The sequence below is a fragment of the Euleptes europaea genome, chromosome 7 (genome assembly GCF_029931775.1).
Source record: "Euleptes europaea isolate rEulEur1 chromosome 7, rEulEur1.hap1, whole genome shotgun sequence".
NCBI classification, from domain to species: Eukaryota; Metazoa; Chordata; class Lepidosauria; order Squamata; family Sphaerodactylidae; genus Euleptes; species Euleptes europaea.
Window position 1 is genome coordinate 57,736,418 of NC_079318.1, and position 17,068 is coordinate 57,753,485.

Here is a 17,068-nt window from a genome sequence, read left to right on the forward strand (position 1 = left end):
TTGTTTTCTACAGGCTGTCTCACATAGCAATGGCTCAAAATAAATATTTATTATCAGCAGCACACTCACTTATTGAGAGGAAAATTGAGTGTCTAGCCTCAGGATGTATGTATCCAATGTACAGCATACCTTTCTCCTCCATTTCTCCTTGCTTTAGTGGTGAAATGTAAGACTGTTGGGGGCAATAAAACAGTCTCTGGGGTAGTCATAGGGCCATTTCCCAGGGTAGGTATTACTTAGAGGCATACAGGTCCCAGAGGTAGGGGTACTGTGGTCTTCACAGCATCAGCTTCCATAAAGTGGATATGGCTGACATCTATGTTGATGCTTTGGATCCAGAGAAACAAATACAGTGTCTGTATGACAAGAACCACCAAATAAGAGCATGTAGGTTCCCCTATCACCTCGTCAAATGCCGCAAGAATCACCCAGATATTGTGGAGCTGCTGGCGATGTGCCCCTTTAATGCCCACCACCAGGTCTGCAGAGCAGAGATCAGCCAACACATATCCAGCTGTGATGACAAAAGATTCATTGAGCAGGACACTGCAAGTCAGTCGGGCAACTACAGAAAAGAACCCAATGTAGTAAGCACATGGCAGTCTCTTCCATGCAAAGAACACTGGGACAAAGATTTAGGAGACGAATCGAAGTCTGTTTTCATCTGGGACATGAGACAAACAGTTCAACCATGGGACATAAGAACCATCTGCCTTCAGGTATCCGAGTCCCCAGGTCCTTGTCGTATGTCCTGCCATGGAAGAGCAGTGCGCGAAATTGAAGACCACGTATTTGTCCCCTTCAGTGGCTATCAAGCGCTCATTATCCACTCTCTATAGAAAGATTAGAGTGCCAGCAAGAGTGACTAAACTGTGACTAAAGATTAGAGTGACTAAACTGTGCCCCTGTTAAAGTTGGTTCATCTGAACTATCTCTGAATGTTCAGAATTCTAAATTTAGCATTTAATTTAGAATTAACACAGTTGACGAGTGTATTACTGAATGAGCAGTTAGCTGCCCTGAGCCTGGCCTGGGCCAGGGATTGAGGGCGGGATATAAATAAAAACAAATAAAATAAATTGTTAATGGATTACCGGTACTTCTATTAAATGCAATATTGTGCTCAGCATTGTATAGTTAGTAGAAGCTTTCTGTATACTCAGTTTATTAGTGGGCTTTTTATATTACAGGTAGTGAGAGGACGTTTCAGTACCCTAAAATATACTTTATATTAAAGGTATGAATATGTAAACATGTGGGCAGATGTATTAAGTATATTTAAAGGTAAAACTCCATAATAGTACCACTTGCGTTATAGCCTGAAAGTTAGCAACTGCTGTGTGGGATCTCCCTGATTAGTTTGAAAATTTATGTATAAAATAAAGGGATTTCTTAATATATATCCTAGATCTTTTCAGAAGGTAGTCCTAGTAATGAACATTGTATTGTGTTATAATCTTAGGGAAGGATAAATGGTAGCATGTTCTTTGGATTTAAGTTTAAGGACTTTACACAGCAACCTTTAACCCCAAAGAGACGCTTGAGTAGGCTTTCACTTATTTTCTAAGTGAACATGCTTGAGTAGCTAAGGCTGTGGTTTCACATAACAGGGAGATACATTTTTTTTAAGATCCTTTGCTGATTATATTGTGTGAGGGTCAACCCTGTGCCCCATTTGTAAAACCCAAGTCGTAATAAAGACTTGAAGGTCATGTCTTCAAGTGCCCAAACCATTACCATGCACTAATAGACTTTGATAGCTCATTTTGTAGTTCTTGGAGTTAAGATAGGACATTGTTTGGTCTAATTTCAAATCCTGCATCTCCTGTATTGGGTTGATTAACATCTACTAAATGTTTCTTGTGGAAGGCTTAAAACTAAACACTTTTATATTTTTGTGGCAATAGGGCATTCTGAACGCATTCAAGAGATAACAGCAATATGGAGCTGAAATTATACTGGATTATATATCCAGTTATTGAGGTATTTGCAAATGGATGTAAAAGATTTTAGGAATATGGTTGGGCAGATACTGTGGGGTGTTCACTTGTGGCAAGCTAATCCAGTTTGGAAAATGAGTCTTATTTTATTTTTGTTTGTTTACTATGTTTATAATCAGACTCAAGGCAGATTACACAGTAACAGTTTAATGCTGTCAATAGGATGACATATCTAATAAGCAATGTAATAGGATTAGGATTACAGCAATCTGAAGCAAGACATACATATTGGACATGATATGTTAAACAATGCAGAAAATGCTATAACATAAGTATAAAAAGCCAAATTGGCGAGAGTAGGGTAATACTTACAGAAAAGAGATAATATGGGGCCATTCTAAACAGATTTTCTAATTTCATTGCTGTCAGTGGGTTTAGAAGGGTGTAATTCTATTTAAGATTGCACTGTTAACCAAATAATAATAATTTCATTTATAGTCAGCCTTTCTCAGTGGAACCCAAGGTGGATTGCAAGTATGATTAAAACAACAACAACAAACCTTTTCACTCCATCAGTGAATTAACTGAAACCAAATTGGAAATTTCACATTACCCTCTCCAAGATTCTGTAACCTCTCAGGACCTTAAACAGGCAGATTTCTTCTCCTTTTCTCCATTTACCTTTTAATTGTCTATCAACTGCTCTCAAATGTTCTCCTGGAGCATAGTCAGTCTTTATCAGACCAGGTCCCCCCCTTCTCCCCCCTTTTTGGTTAATTCCCCTTTTTGGTTAATTTACAAAGTCTTATTTTTCCACTTACCTAGGGAGTCTCCTGACAAAGTTGAAGACACCTAACCTATCTGTAGATGGCCTGATTTTGCTGGTTTCATTATAGGCATGAGCTATGTATACCCTTCATAGTGATTTGAAAAAAAGGAAATTTGCTGACCTAGGAGTACGAAATACACGTTTTGATGATGCTGCATTTTGTGTTTCCATTACTACATGTTGTGTATTTGTATTTACTTCATTTGTACTCCCCTTTCTTCCCAATGGGGACCCAAAGTGGCTTACATTGTTCTCCTCTCCTCCATTGTATCCTCACAACAACCCTGTGAAGTAGGTTAGGCTGAGAGTGCGTAACTGGCCAGAGGTCACCCAGCACGTTTCCATGGCAGAGTGGGGATTCGAACGGATCTCTCAGATCCTGGTCCCACACAGGGATTACGTTTTATGTTTTGAGTAACATCTAGTTCCATTATGAATGGCTAATAATAGTACAAGGTTTCTGTTTTTTGTCCCATTCATGCAACTGTTGTCCCTGTTGTCCCCAACTGTTGTCCCACTCATGCAGCTATTCATGCAACTGTTGTTATTTGTCAAAAGAGCTATGGCATTCAAGCTCTGTGCAATGCCTGTTCTTCAAAACCACTTGGTTTGCAGTCTTCCTGGCCCAACAAGCTGCCAAATGGAACCTGAGGTTTTCTGGTTGCCATGGAGATTACAGACCTACCTTTCTTTAGAGAAGCAGGAACTCTGTTTTTTGTACGTCTGTTGGTACCAATGAAATGTCCTTTTTGAATGCAACGCTATTTTTGTGTGAAAGAACTATCTGTGTAAGAAGCATATCATATTTGAAGTGGCTCTTCTAAATCATCTCTAATTGATTGCACATTATGAAGACAATACTGTTGATTATTCTTGATATGTTTCTTTGATTTCCATAGGAAGCACCTTTTGGAAGAAATCAACAACCAAACTATTAGACTTGAAAAAGAAGTGTTGAATGTGATTAGTTATGTTTTCAGAACTATAGAAGTGTAGTTTCTTTTAATGGCATTTAAAGGTCATCTTAGATTTGTAGGATAGTGTGGGCCTAGTATATTGCATTGTTAGAGATAACAATGCATTATGGAATAAGCAGAGTATCATTTAAATACAGATCAAGGACAATCAATGTGAACTAAATGTCTACTATTTATTTTTCAGGCTGAAACATCTGTTAAAATCTTCCTTTTTCTATACAGTTTTCACCATGTTGTATAAGAATAGAAGCAAAATGTGTATGCATAATTTTAAATATCTTATGCCACTGCATTAAAATTTTGTTATAGAATACAAAATTATATTTGAATATTGCAATATTTTCCAAATTTTATTTATATTTCCATGCTCTTGTGGATTATTTACTATGAAAATTTTATTTCACTTTAAACAGTAATAATATAAATAAATTACTTATGCTGGGAAAATTTCTAAACGATCCACATAGATTTGGAACTTTCCTCTGTTATCAGAGTCCAGGTGCAGTATTCTCTGACAGCACCATGACTGAGATCTGCTTTAGCATAGACACTAAGAGAAAAGGGTATAAACATGGAAGCTCTAAAAGGGATTTTTGGCCTTCCTTACAAGAATGTTGTAAGATTTTTTTACATCATATTTTGGAGCACTTTGATGACTTGAAATCTGTTATATAAATGGTAAGCATTATTAATGTAAGTGAGATGGTGCAATTAGGGTTCAAGAAGACAGGAAGACTTTTCACAGACATCTTTAGGTTGTGTCAGTGATTACAAATCTTTTGCCACCCTTCCTGAATTAATTCCCCTGCAGGAGTTAATGCAGAATTCTATATAAGGTTCGTTGGACGTCAGCTTGCCCTAGAGCTGAGTGAAAGCTTAGAATTCTACCACTTCATTTCATGGAATTTTAGAACATGGAATATACCACCTTATAATGTTAGTGTGGTTTATACTTTTGAATGCTCCCCTCCTTATACATATTTTGCAGGTGGAAAGTTGATATATCAGGGAGAAAAAATTACCTTAGCCCTCTATGTAATGTGCTAATTTATTATATAAAGGGACCATTTTATGTGTTTGGGGATAGTCCATGGCTGGGATAGGGTGGTATATTAATATTAGTAGTAGTAATAATAATAATAATAAAAATACCTCTTCATTTGCAGCCTGAGGTAGTACACTGCAGAATACTGCTGTCTGCTTGTAGAATAAGGTGGGAGAACAGGGAAAGAGGTAAAAATTTCCTCTCCTCTTTTTTCCACAAGTGCCAGCTCTGCTAAAACAAGAAGCAAAGGGGTGACTTTTCTCCTTTTCTTCTCCTTAACGCTGCCCTCAAATCTGCTTAGCTGTTATTCCACATGGGACCTGCAAACCTGGGAATCAGCTTTCTTGGGGTTGTAAGGGCCTTCTGGGAGGAACCTGCATCAGTGCCTTCTGCTGAGAGATTGTGGAACCCATCCCATTGTGTCAACTGGGCCACGTATAACGGAGGGGCTGTGGGTCAGTGGTAGAGCATCTGCTTGGCATGCAGAAGGTTCCAGGTTCAATCCCCGGCATCTCCAGTTAAAGGGACTAGGCAAGTAGGTGCTGTGAAAGACTTCTGCCTGAGACCCTGGAGAGCCGCTGCTGGTCTGAGTAGACAATACTGACTTTGATGGACCAAGAGTCTGATTCAGTATAAGGCAGCTTCATGTGTTCATAATAGGTCACCTTTGTAACTGTTATGGTAGATTATTTTACTAGCAGAAGGGACATCAAAACGAGATTTGAAGTTCAATACTGCTCTAACCTTTAATTCTGCTGTATGTGTAAATCAGGTCATGCAGAATGGATCTACGATACTCAGTGGCCTGTAGTCCCTGTTAATCTCTAGATGTGGACAGCTCTGAATCCACTACTGCTATACTGGTTTTGTGTACGATGGCTCCAGACTAACCAGTAAATGCAGGTGACAACCTATTTCAGACATGCTCCAACAGCTGTATCATTTTTCTCTCTTGTGTTGTAGATGAACTGTAGTTTAAATCCTTTCAAAGTAAGAAAATGTATAGGTGAGGAAAGAACCGGCATATTATTGTGGAACCTGAGATTTGGCCGTGAAATCTCTTCACAAAGACATTTTTATTGCTATGTATACTCTCTTTCTTGAACATTAAGTTACAAGGGCTCAGAAAGTATTATGAAATTATTATACTCAATGTTCAGCAGCTATTTTTTAAACGTAACTATCTTGGCTGTTTCATTTCTTTAAGGCACCAGGGCACAATAAGCACTGATTGCCTATAAAAATTCATTTTATAAATTCAGCCTTTTAGTAGAAACCGTTGGAGGGAAAAAGTGATTTTAAAACCATTGGCAATCTATTTCCATGCATTTGTTATAACCAAAAGTGGCTTAACTAATTTGCACTTTAAAAAGTAAAATATACTTTTATATCTAGGGTGGCAACTTGCATGACAAGACCAATCTTGTAGCTATTTGAAACAGGTCCCATTTTCAAATCGGTCCGATTTTCAAACCTTTCAAAGTCTGGCTCTTTATATTGCAAGAATACATACTGTTTTGAACTTCAGAAATAAGGTCCTCAGTATCTTGTAGAGGGTGTGGCCATACTCTTTAACATAGGATTGATCTTTTTATTATCTGAAAGATAGCTTGTTTGCAAGTGAAAACAAATTTCCTTTTCTGGATCTCAGTTCAATGTAATTTGCTTTAAGGACGGTTGCCATATTCTGGCTGATTGGTTCCATCATGATGTCTACAGTTATTTGAAAGGAGATATTGATAGTACATTTCTGTTTATCAAATATGGCAAGGAAACTCAAACTGTTCTTACAGGAGTTGAACGCAGTGTGTGTCTTTGTCTTGCCTTCTGTGTTCCCGTACAGAGAGTTGATTGCATCTCCTTTCTGGAAGTATATAATTTTATCTGTAAATGTGGACCTTCTCCTTTTTAAAGATGCCTTAGGTTCTCCTCTTTCCACCTCCTGTGTGGAATAGATTTGCAAACTTAGGAATCAGTTGGAGATGTTTGTTTGGTTGTTAAGAATTGTTTGCTTTAGCGGGTGATTTTGCTATGTCAGGAAGTGAAAATGTTGAGAAGGCAATCTCATCAGTGAACAAACAATGCCTCAAAATTAAGCTAATGGCCCCCTCCAGTGCAGAGAATAGATGGCAACAATTGTAGGTTCAGACTAAACCCGTGACTACTTGTTTGGCTGCTAGGTGTTAATGCAAATTTTTTCTTCAGCTCATTCAGCCCTCTGGCTGCCATCCTTTGAGTTAATTAAATGTAATTGGTTACATTGCTCTTCTCAGGCCCCTGAGGTGTTTTTGTTTATTGCTTACCCTCCCCAATAATACTTCAATTCAAGGCACAAACCACTGGATAAATAAGAGCTTTTTTATCCTGTGCTGGGGAGATTATTCTTCTCAAATAGTTTGGTTTACTGTTAAAAGTAAATGACCAGTGAAATAAACTCATTGGGTGGCAAATGTAGTATATCCAGAAGCAAGGAATTAAGTAGGATAAATTACACGAGATTAGAACAAGGAATGGAAGTTGCATAGCTAAACTGGTAAAGGATTGTAACCAATGTATTAAGAGTTATTGACACTTTAATGAGTTCAGTGGTGACTGACTGCTCTAGAGTTTACACCTTATTTATGAAATCCCTAGTAAAATTAATTCTTTTAATCATGTATCTTTGTATATTCATGTTTAGCCTGTGTTAACAATAGGCTGTGTAATTATAACATTTGCTTAGGATAATTAAATTCCTTTTTTTTTAAAAAAATGAAGTAACACTTACATCTCTCTGATTTAAAGTCTTTAAAAGTGAACAGATATCAAATATGAAACTAGCTCTAATAAAAGATAATATCTTTTATTAGAAGACCATTGTTTCTCCGCTATATCACTTAGAAATTTACCTGTATTGTATTTTGACAATCTCTCTTATCAATCTTGTGAAAATTCTGGAAATGAATTGTGATTTGATACAGGCAGTTCAGTTCAGTTTTTTAACACCACTCTGTCTTAATTATGACTTTCTCCTTTAGTTGAATGTCCATTTAAAAGCCTTCTCTCTCTCTCTCTCTGTGTGTGTGTGACTTCCAAGGTTCCTATTGTGTTTCTCCCCTCCATATTTATCTTTCTTTACTGAATTGATTAGTTGTCAGTTATGTCACAGTACTTTCTAGTACTGCAGCAAGGTTCCTGTACTTCTTCTTTTAAAGCCTGCCTTTAATTTTGCAAGATAGAAAAGAATGATGCTTCTGTTTAGGGTTGCCAGGCATGGTGGGAGTCCTAGGGGGTCTGGGAGATAGGGGTGCAGTAGGCCAGGGAAACCTGTAAGTGACATTACACCTTTCTAGGAATCACTGAAAACTCTGTGGTAAAACCATAAATTTCCTGGGGATTCTAGAGAGGACTGGTGTCACATCCAGGTTTTCCCCAGAAATGACATCATGTCGTTATCCCAACGGTGATTTTGTTTGTGTTTTCTCTCACCACCACTTGGGAAGAAAAGGTTTCTCGTGGAAAGTTTCCTGCCATAGGGAGAGTCTTGGCAACCCTACTTCTATTATGAAGTAATGTTCTCAATGCATTTTGTATCTGTCACTGTTATCTTGATTAGTACTGAGCTGACAAAGGGGGTGAGTTTTCCAGAATTGTTTGTGCCTTCCCCTGAAATGGGCCTTCCTTCAGTAAGTCCCCCCCGCCCGATCACTTTGCAGAAGGATGCAAAGGAGATGAATATCCAGGGGAAAGTGTTGATAAGGCAAGTGTGCTGACCTTCCTGATCATTAAATGCACAGGGGGAGAAACGACAAAGATCTTTCATGCTTGGTAGCAGCAAGCTAAATTCCATCTGGTCTAACTTTGTCTTCTTCTTACAAGTACTCTAAACTTGGGCATGGCCAGAGGTGTAAGCTGTTCAGCACGTACAGGACAACTAATGGCTTTTAGCCTGTGGCTTGCATCTGGTACCTTTGAACAAGACAGCTCCTGAATTCTGACCAGCCCAAGTCATATTTGTATCCCACTTATATTTGTATACCAAATAATATTAATGTTTGTTTGGTTGATTTATAATTTTTCTTTTTGCCTTCGGGGAGAAAATGGGACATAAATATGTAAATAAATAAATGCTACACTTGACTGGTTGGAGCAGAATGTGAGCAAGGAATGTATGATGAATACTGGATTGAGGTGAAAGTGTTGTTGTACTGTATTGGCAGGAATGACCTGCTTGCGACGTATGGCAAGGCGAGAAGGGCCTGCACAATTCCTTGAACAACAGAGATGTGTAACTTACTCCCCCCGTTTAGAGGGAGGAAAGGTAAGGGCTTTGCCATATGTAAATCAGGTCGCGAGATGACACTGGACGTGTAATGCTGTGATGTCATCATGATCACCATATTCCTGATCATGCAGTGCAGCAGCCCTTTCGAGTAAAAACCAAAGGGACAGCATATTGGGAGAGTGCAGGTTCCAAAGGCGTAAAAAATTTACACAAAAGAATACATGAAAGATCACCCCCCAAAAACTTTTTGTGTCTTTCCAAATTGTAATCCCCCCCCCCCCCGGAATTTGCTGTTTTCACTGCCACCACACGCCGGTTTGATGCTGTTACAGATTTGTCTACTATGTTATCATTGAGTTATCCAATATGACCTCAGGGTAACGTTCTTTGTGGGTCTCAAATAGATCTCCAACCTTTTTTTTTTTTTTTTTAAACCACTGATCTTTTGCATCTTATTAGTATGGTCTTTCTCTCTCTTCATTCAAATATTGCCTTTCATGGGGGCAGGGAAGCATTTGTCTTTCCCCCAGTTAGCCTGTAGTAGCCCGTCTGCCAACCAGAGGAAGGCTGAAGTTGGTTCCCACTTCCCAGTTCCCAATTCCTTATTTGCATTTCCTAGTTCCTTATTCATGAATCCAACAACAGATGTTAAGGATAATGTAAAAGCTCTGCACCACAAAATAAGGTTTAGACCACCACATATCATATACCTCCAGAGTCTTTGCCCTCAAAGTGTACCTATGCTGTTTCCTGGTCCAAAGCCCAGTTCTTGTGCTAACTGCTCTGAAGTGGGGTGCCCACTGAAGGGATTCCTTTGCCCTAGGTGTAAACGTTGGACCAGCACCTGTAAATAGCTTTAATATTATTATCGTCATAATATTAAAGTTATTTACTGTTTTTTGCCCACACTGTCTACTATCTACAGTGGGTAGCCGTGTTAGTCTGTTTGCAGTAGTCAAAAAGGGCAAGAGTCCAGTAGCACCTTAAAGACTAACAAAAATATTTTCTGGTAGGGTATGAGCTTTCGTGAGCCACAGCTCACTTCTTCAGATACAGCTAGAATGTGAATCCATCGGTCTTTAAGTAGAGGAACAGTATGTAAATGTGAATAGCAGGCTTGATGGGATTAGGTGTGATATGCAGAAGAGTCTGTGATGTCCAGGGGAGAGATGGGTGTGGAGAAATCAGCATTGGTAATGGGCCATGAATGCAAGGTCTTTATTCAGCCCAGGTAAATGCATTGACTTTAGTTTGAATATCAACTGTAATTCAGCAGTTTCTCTTTCCAATCTCCCTTTAAAATTCCTTTGTAAGAGAACTGCTACTCTTAAATCTGCAACAAAATGTCCTGGAAGGTTGAAATGTTCACCCACTGGTTTTTGAATATTGTGGTTTCTGATGTCAGACTTATGTCCATTTAATCTTTGTCTAAGAGACTGACCTGTTTGTCCAATGTAGATTGTGGAAGGGCATTGCTGGCATGTGATGGCATAAATCACATTAGAAGATGAGCAGGAATATGAACCTGAGATAGTATGGCTGACATTGGTGGGTCCAGAGATGGTGTTCCTAGAATCTTTATGAGGGCAAAGTTGGCACCTTGGTTTGTTGCAGGCCTTGGTGCCAGAGTCCATGTTCTTGTTAAGTAGCTTATCATCATGGGTGAGAAGTTGTTTTAGGTTAGCTGGCTGTCTGTAAGCAAGAAAGGCGACCCTGGAGAGTCGCTGCTGGTCTGAGTAGACAACGCTGACTTTGATGGACCAAGGGTCTGATTCAGTATAAGGCAGCTTCATGTGTTCATGTGTCAGGAACCCTGCTTCAAAGTAAACCTTGAACAAATGCTTTCCTCCTGCTTCATTCGGGATCTTTCTCAGGGTAATGCTAAGGTGCCTCTCATTTTTACTGACTTTGATCAGTAGTGTGGCAATAGATTATTTTCCCCTTACACGTCAGTGGAAAAATGGTTCTTTAGACATTTAATTACCAATTCATGATCACTAACCTCAAGAGGCCTGAAGTTTTTTGGAAGTTCCTTTTAGAACCTTTGGGGGTATAAGTATTGTACAGGATCTTTGGGGTGAACCCGTTACTGTTATTAATGGATACGAGACATGCTACAACTCAGACTTTGTGTGAAAATGAGCAATGATTGGAGTGGTTAGCCCCATGTGACTTGACCGAGTATCCTTGGGGTGCTTTATTTATTGATTTGCTATGTTTATTGTCCACCTTTCTGATTGAGACGGGGCAATTACACAGTGTAAACCAATGCAATCAATAAGACCAAACATCTAATAATAATGTAATATTACTAAGATTACAGAAATCTCAAACAAAGCATCAGTATTGGACATGATTTTTAAGCTATACAGAAAGCAATGCAGGGAAAACAAGATTATACATACAGCAAGCATAAAGTATAGTGAACAGTCCAGTATAGTTCACTGTTGTGTAGTGAACAGTCTTCAGACTGTACAATTCGTCGTTGCCCAAAGATTGTTTTGGAGTACAGCCCCCCCCCCCGTCTATTTATGTGCATTTGTCCTAGGAGCACCTCACTTTTGAGCAGCTGGGCTTTGGATCAGGACTGGGCTTTGGACCAGGAAACAGCATAGGTCCACTTGAAGTGCAGAATCTCCTGAATCTGAAGGTATATGATATGTGGTGCTCCAAAGCTTATTTTGGGGTGCAGAGCTTTTAAATTATCCTTAACGTTAGTGGTTGGATTTATGAAGAAGGAACTGGGAACCAACTGCAGCCTTGTAAGATAAAAGCAAATTTCAGGCATGCTCTTTATGCTTGTGTGTGAGTGTGTGTGTGGTGCGGGGGTATAGCTTCTGCCTCTGTCTTCTCCACATCATCCCTGGCCGCCAAAAGCTCGGGTATGGGCTGTAGAATCATAGAGTTGGAAGGGACCACCAGGGTCAAGTCCAATCCCCTGCACAATGCAGGAAATTCACAACTACTTCCCCCACCACACCCCCAGTGACCAGAAGATGTCCAAGATGCCCTCCCTCTCATCATCTGCGTAAGGTCACAGAATCAGCATTGCTCACAGATGGCCATCTAACCTCTTCTTAAAAACCTCCATGGAAGGAGAGCTTACCATCTCCCGAGGAAGCCTGTTCCACTGAGGAACTGCTCTTTTAGAAAATTCTTCCTAATGTCTAGACAGAAACTCTTTCGATTTGATTTCAACCCGTTGGTTCTGGTCCATAGGTTCTGTATGTCTATGCAAATGAAATTCCTGGACTTTCTGCCCATTGTAGTGGCAGTTTCTGCTTGAAAATCTTTTGTCTTTATTAGATTGGCTGCAGGCAACTGTTTACCAAGCGCTGTCTCAACCCAGTGCGTGTGCTAAGTCTGCTGCCTTTATCATCCTGCCAATCAATAGGGACATTTTTTGCCACACATGAGGTTTTAACCTGGATGGATATAGGCTATGACAGGGGTCGGCAAACTCATTAGTCAAAAGAGCCAAATATCAACAGTACAACGATTGAGATTTCTTTTGAGGCCATTCTCCACGGCGGGGGGGGGGGGGGGGAGAGACAGCGCGCCTGCTCGCCTGCTCTCTCACGCTCTCTCTCTCTCTCTCTCTCAGGCGCTGCCGGCGCGAGCGGGCGCAAGAGCAGGGGCTCCGAACCAAGTTCGGAGAGCCGCACTCAATGGGCCAAAGAGCCACATGCAGCTCCGGAGCCGTAGTTTGCAGACCCCTGGGCTATGACATGTGATCTGTTCTGAAACTTGGATTCAGTCTTGTGGTCCATATTTTATTTTAAAGTAATGCTAGAACTTTGTTCCAACTCTTCATAATTTAAAATAATCCAAAATATTCCAGCATTTTCAGAACCTGTTTTGCTCCTTTCTCTTATTTGAATGTTTGATTTTCTTCCTGTGGCTCAACTTTCAAATAAGTCTCTGATTTCTTTTCTGCATTCTCTATTTTTTTTCTAATTGCCTTTCTTAGAGTAATTCCTGTGTGTATTGAATGGGAATACTTTTTGGTTCTTTTCTTGACCTTGGCCTTGCTTGTAATTGTGACACACTTGCAAAACTCCTATGAGTTATTAAAAAACAGGCTTGGTAATGATGTATTTAAACCTCTGTTTGCTTTTTGTGTCTTTTGCACAGCATTTTTCCTAGATTTGAAAAAACTTTATATTTATGTTATCAAAAGGTCACTTTTAAAGACAGTTTTACCACTCATTATCCATATTTTTATCCATTTAGGTAGCAAATACAAGTTTCAGTTGAAAGGCTGAATTTTAAATTGTCACAATATAATAATATGTTTCTTGTACATTGTTAGACCTACTTTTCAGTAGGTGAAATGCATACGTATGAATAAAATATTATAGACGAATCAGTGTGAATTGAAGATCCTATTCAGAAAAGGCCTTCAAATTTCTATACAGGGTCAGAACACTTTTAGAACCAAGAAATGGGATGTAAGCAATATTTCTTCTCCATATACAGATAAATACAAATATAATCCCAGAGACAGAACTATATCATATCTACAGCAAAATAATGATGCTCTGTCAGTTAAAAAAGGTAATGTGTTACCGTTAAGGTATCACTAAGTTGAAGTCTCTCACAGGTGACATTGATGAGGGTGCTTTTCTTCACAGAATTTTTAAAATTACCTCTTTGTGTTGTTATAGTATATTTATTTATTTGTTTATTTGTATATGTGTAGGAAGACCTCTAAAAGCCAAGTAACTCTATACAAAACAGATTACATGATTTATTTATGTATTTATTTTATTCTGTTTATATCTCGCCCTCCCCTCGTTGAGGCGGGGCTCAGGGTGCCTTACAACATGAAGATAAAAACAGTTTCAAGACAGTTTACAATATAAACATGGTTAAAAAATTCTTACATAAAAACATACCGTTAAGTCTCAAATACGACACCTAAAATGATGTTTAGAGTTTCATGAGCTAAAACGCTAGAGAACTGAGAATCAAAAATTTGACTGCAAGACAATGACTGCAAGTCCGACAGAACCAAAGAAAATAAAATGGAGTATGTTTAATTGAAAGTTAGCCATACTGATACATTTTGATGATGTTAAGATAATGATGGCATTTGAACATAAGAAAGGCCGTGCTGGATCAGACCAAGGCCCATCAAGTCCAGCAGTCTGTTCACACAATGGCCAACCAGGTGCCTCCAGGAAGCCACAAACAAGACGAGTGCAGCAGCACCATCCTGCCTGTGTTCCACCGCACCCAAAATAATAGGCATGCTCCTCTGATACTAGAGAGAATAGGTATGCAGCATGACTAATATCCATTCTAACTAACAGCCATGAATACCCCTCTCCTCCATCAATATGTCCACTCCCCTCTTAAAGCCTTCCAAGCTGGCAGCCATCACCACATCCTGGGGCAGGGAGTTCCACAATTTAACTATGCGTTGTGTGAAAAAATACTTCCTTTTATCTGTTTTGCATCTCTCACCCTCCAGCTTTAGCAGATGACCCCGTGTTTTAGTATTATGGGAGAGGGAGAAAACCTCTCCCTGTCCACTCTCTCCAAACCATGCATAATTATTTAGACCTCTATCATGTCTCCCCTCAGCCGCCTTCTTTCCAAGCTAAACAGCCCTAAACGTTTTAACCGCTCCCCATAGGACAGTTGCTCTAGTCCCCTAATCATTTTGGTTGTTCTTTTCTGCACCTTCTCAAGCTCTGTAATATCCTTTTTTAGGTGTGGTGACCAGAACTGTACACAGTATTCCAAGTGTGGTCTCACCATAGATTTGTACAAGGGCAGTATGATATCAGCAGTTTTATTCTCTATTCCTCGTCTAATTATGGCCAGCATGGAATTTGCCTTTTTTACAGCAACCGCACACTGGGTTGACATTTTCATTGAGATCCCTTTCTTGGTCTGTCGCTGCCAGCACAGATCCCATCAGTGTATATGTGAAGTTGGGATTTTTGTCCCAATATGCATCACTTTACACTTACTCACATTTAATCTCATTTGCCATTTTAATGCCCATTCTTCCAGAATGCAGAGATCCTTCTGGAGCTCTCACAGTCCGATTTTGTTTTAACCACCCTAAATAATTTGGTGTCATCTGCAAACTTGGCTACTTCACTGTTTAACCCCAATGTTACCCGAATTGCTCTTTAAATGGGGAAATTTGCTGAGCAATCGGAAACTATGTATTTATAAAGCGGGATCTCAACCAACTATACCAGAGACTATTAACTTTGAAATCAAGACAGACCTTTGAAATCAAGACAGAGGCAAAAGGATTCCAAATTAAAGGCGTTTGTTTTCTTTCATGCAATGGTGCAACACAAACATACACAGAGAATCTAAGAATAAAGGTAGTAGGAAGAGACTTTTGCCAGATGGCAGGAATATTTTCATGGGATATACGATACCTTTCCAGTAGTCCAGAGTTCCATAGGATCAAAAATGAATAAAAAGGGGGCTGTCGAGGTCTGGGATAAAAAGAGGGCAGGAGTAGCTTCCTGCGTGCTCCAGCATGTCTGCTCACTCCGGCAGAGTGGCAAGCTGTATTAAATGGGAGGCCTTAAGTTAACATTATGGGCTGTGCGCACCCCAGATATACTGTTTTTTTTTCCTGGGGCGGGGTAATGGGATTACCCCTCCTAGGTTCCCAGGTGACAAAAGGATTAATCTTCGGCTGCAGGGATGGGGAGGTGAGAATTTAGAAATCTATTCTAATTCCAATGGCTTTTGCAACCCGGGAGGAACTGGGAGATCTTTGTTGAAGTGATTAACGTTCTTAAACAAAAGGCACGATCTCTGCTAACGTCTGGGGATCGCTACTGTATAGCTAGAAGGACGACTCATCGCTGATATCAGGATTGCTGCTGATTGCCCATTAAGCTGCTGATGTTGCAATGGGAGAGGGGGGTGTTGGCGCTGACTACGTGACTGTCTCCTTTCCACGACATGGCTGCAGCTGGAACAGAGTCTGCACAGGAATATGGAGTCTCTCAGGTTAACTGGAGGTTGCCCTTGCTTCTGCTTCCTAGCTGCTGGCTGCACAGAGCGCACAGGAGCGGCTGTGTCAGTTTCAACGGAGCGCGCTGCGGCTGTCCTAGTAGCTTTTTGGGGTGGGCGCGTGGCTGGAACAATAGTCGTGTGCCTGCATATCGGGTTGCCATGTCCAGTCCAGGAGTTTAGGCGGCCCGTATGCTTACACCAACTCCAGGTCATTGATGAACAGGTTGAAAAGCACCGGTCCCAACACAGATCCCTGAGGCACCCCACTGCTCACATCCCGCCATTGTGAGAACTGACCATTGATTCCTACTCTCTGCTTCCTATTTTTCAGCCAGCTCCCAATCCATAAGAGGACTTGTCCTCTTATCCCGTGACTATGAAGTTTGCTTAGCAGTCTTTGGTGGGGGACTTTGTCAAAAGCTTTTTGGAAATCCAAATACACAATATCCACAGGCTCATTCCTGTCCACATGCTTATTGACGCTTTCAAAAAACTCTAATAGGTTAGTGAGACAGGACCTACCCTTACAGAAGCCATGTTGGGTTTTGCCAGCAGACCTTGCCCTTCTATATGCTTTACAATTCTATCTTTAATAATGCTTTCCACTAATTTACCTGGAACAGACGTTATGCTAACTGGCCTGTAATTTCCTGGGTCCCCCCTGGAACCTTTTTTTATAAATGGGTGTTACATTGGCCATTCTCCAGTCCTCTGGTACAGAGGCTGATCGAAGGGACATATTACATATCTTTGTTAGAAGTTCAGCAATTTCCCATTTGAGTTCTTGAAGAACTCTAGGATGAATAACGTCTGGTCCCTGTGACTTGTTAGTTTGCAGTTTGTCTAGACGTTCTAGGACTTCCTGCCTTGTTACCACTATTTACCTCAGTTCCTCATTTTCCCCTCTCCAAAATCTCTGTTCAGGAGAAGGAATCTGTCCTGTATCTTCAACAGTGAAGACGGATGAAAAGAATTCATTTAGTTTTTCAGCAATCACTTTATCCTCCCTTAGAG

General features: G+C 40.1%; 2 protein-coding genes across 2 annotated transcripts in view; both read left to right on the forward strand.

Annotated features, from left to right (window-relative positions):
* The window catches only part of CAMKMT (calmodulin-lysine N-methyltransferase), a 297,003-nt gene that overhangs the window by 40,590 nt on the left and 239,345 nt on the right, over window positions 1-17,068 (forward strand). The window lies entirely within an intron of this gene.
* LOC130480462 (gametocyte-specific factor 1-like) lies at window positions 225-781 on the forward strand. The gene is given in 2 exon segments (XM_056852995.1): window positions 225-666; window positions 669-781. Coding segments are annotated over 2 exon segments (474 nt in total). The 5' UTR covers window positions 225-305.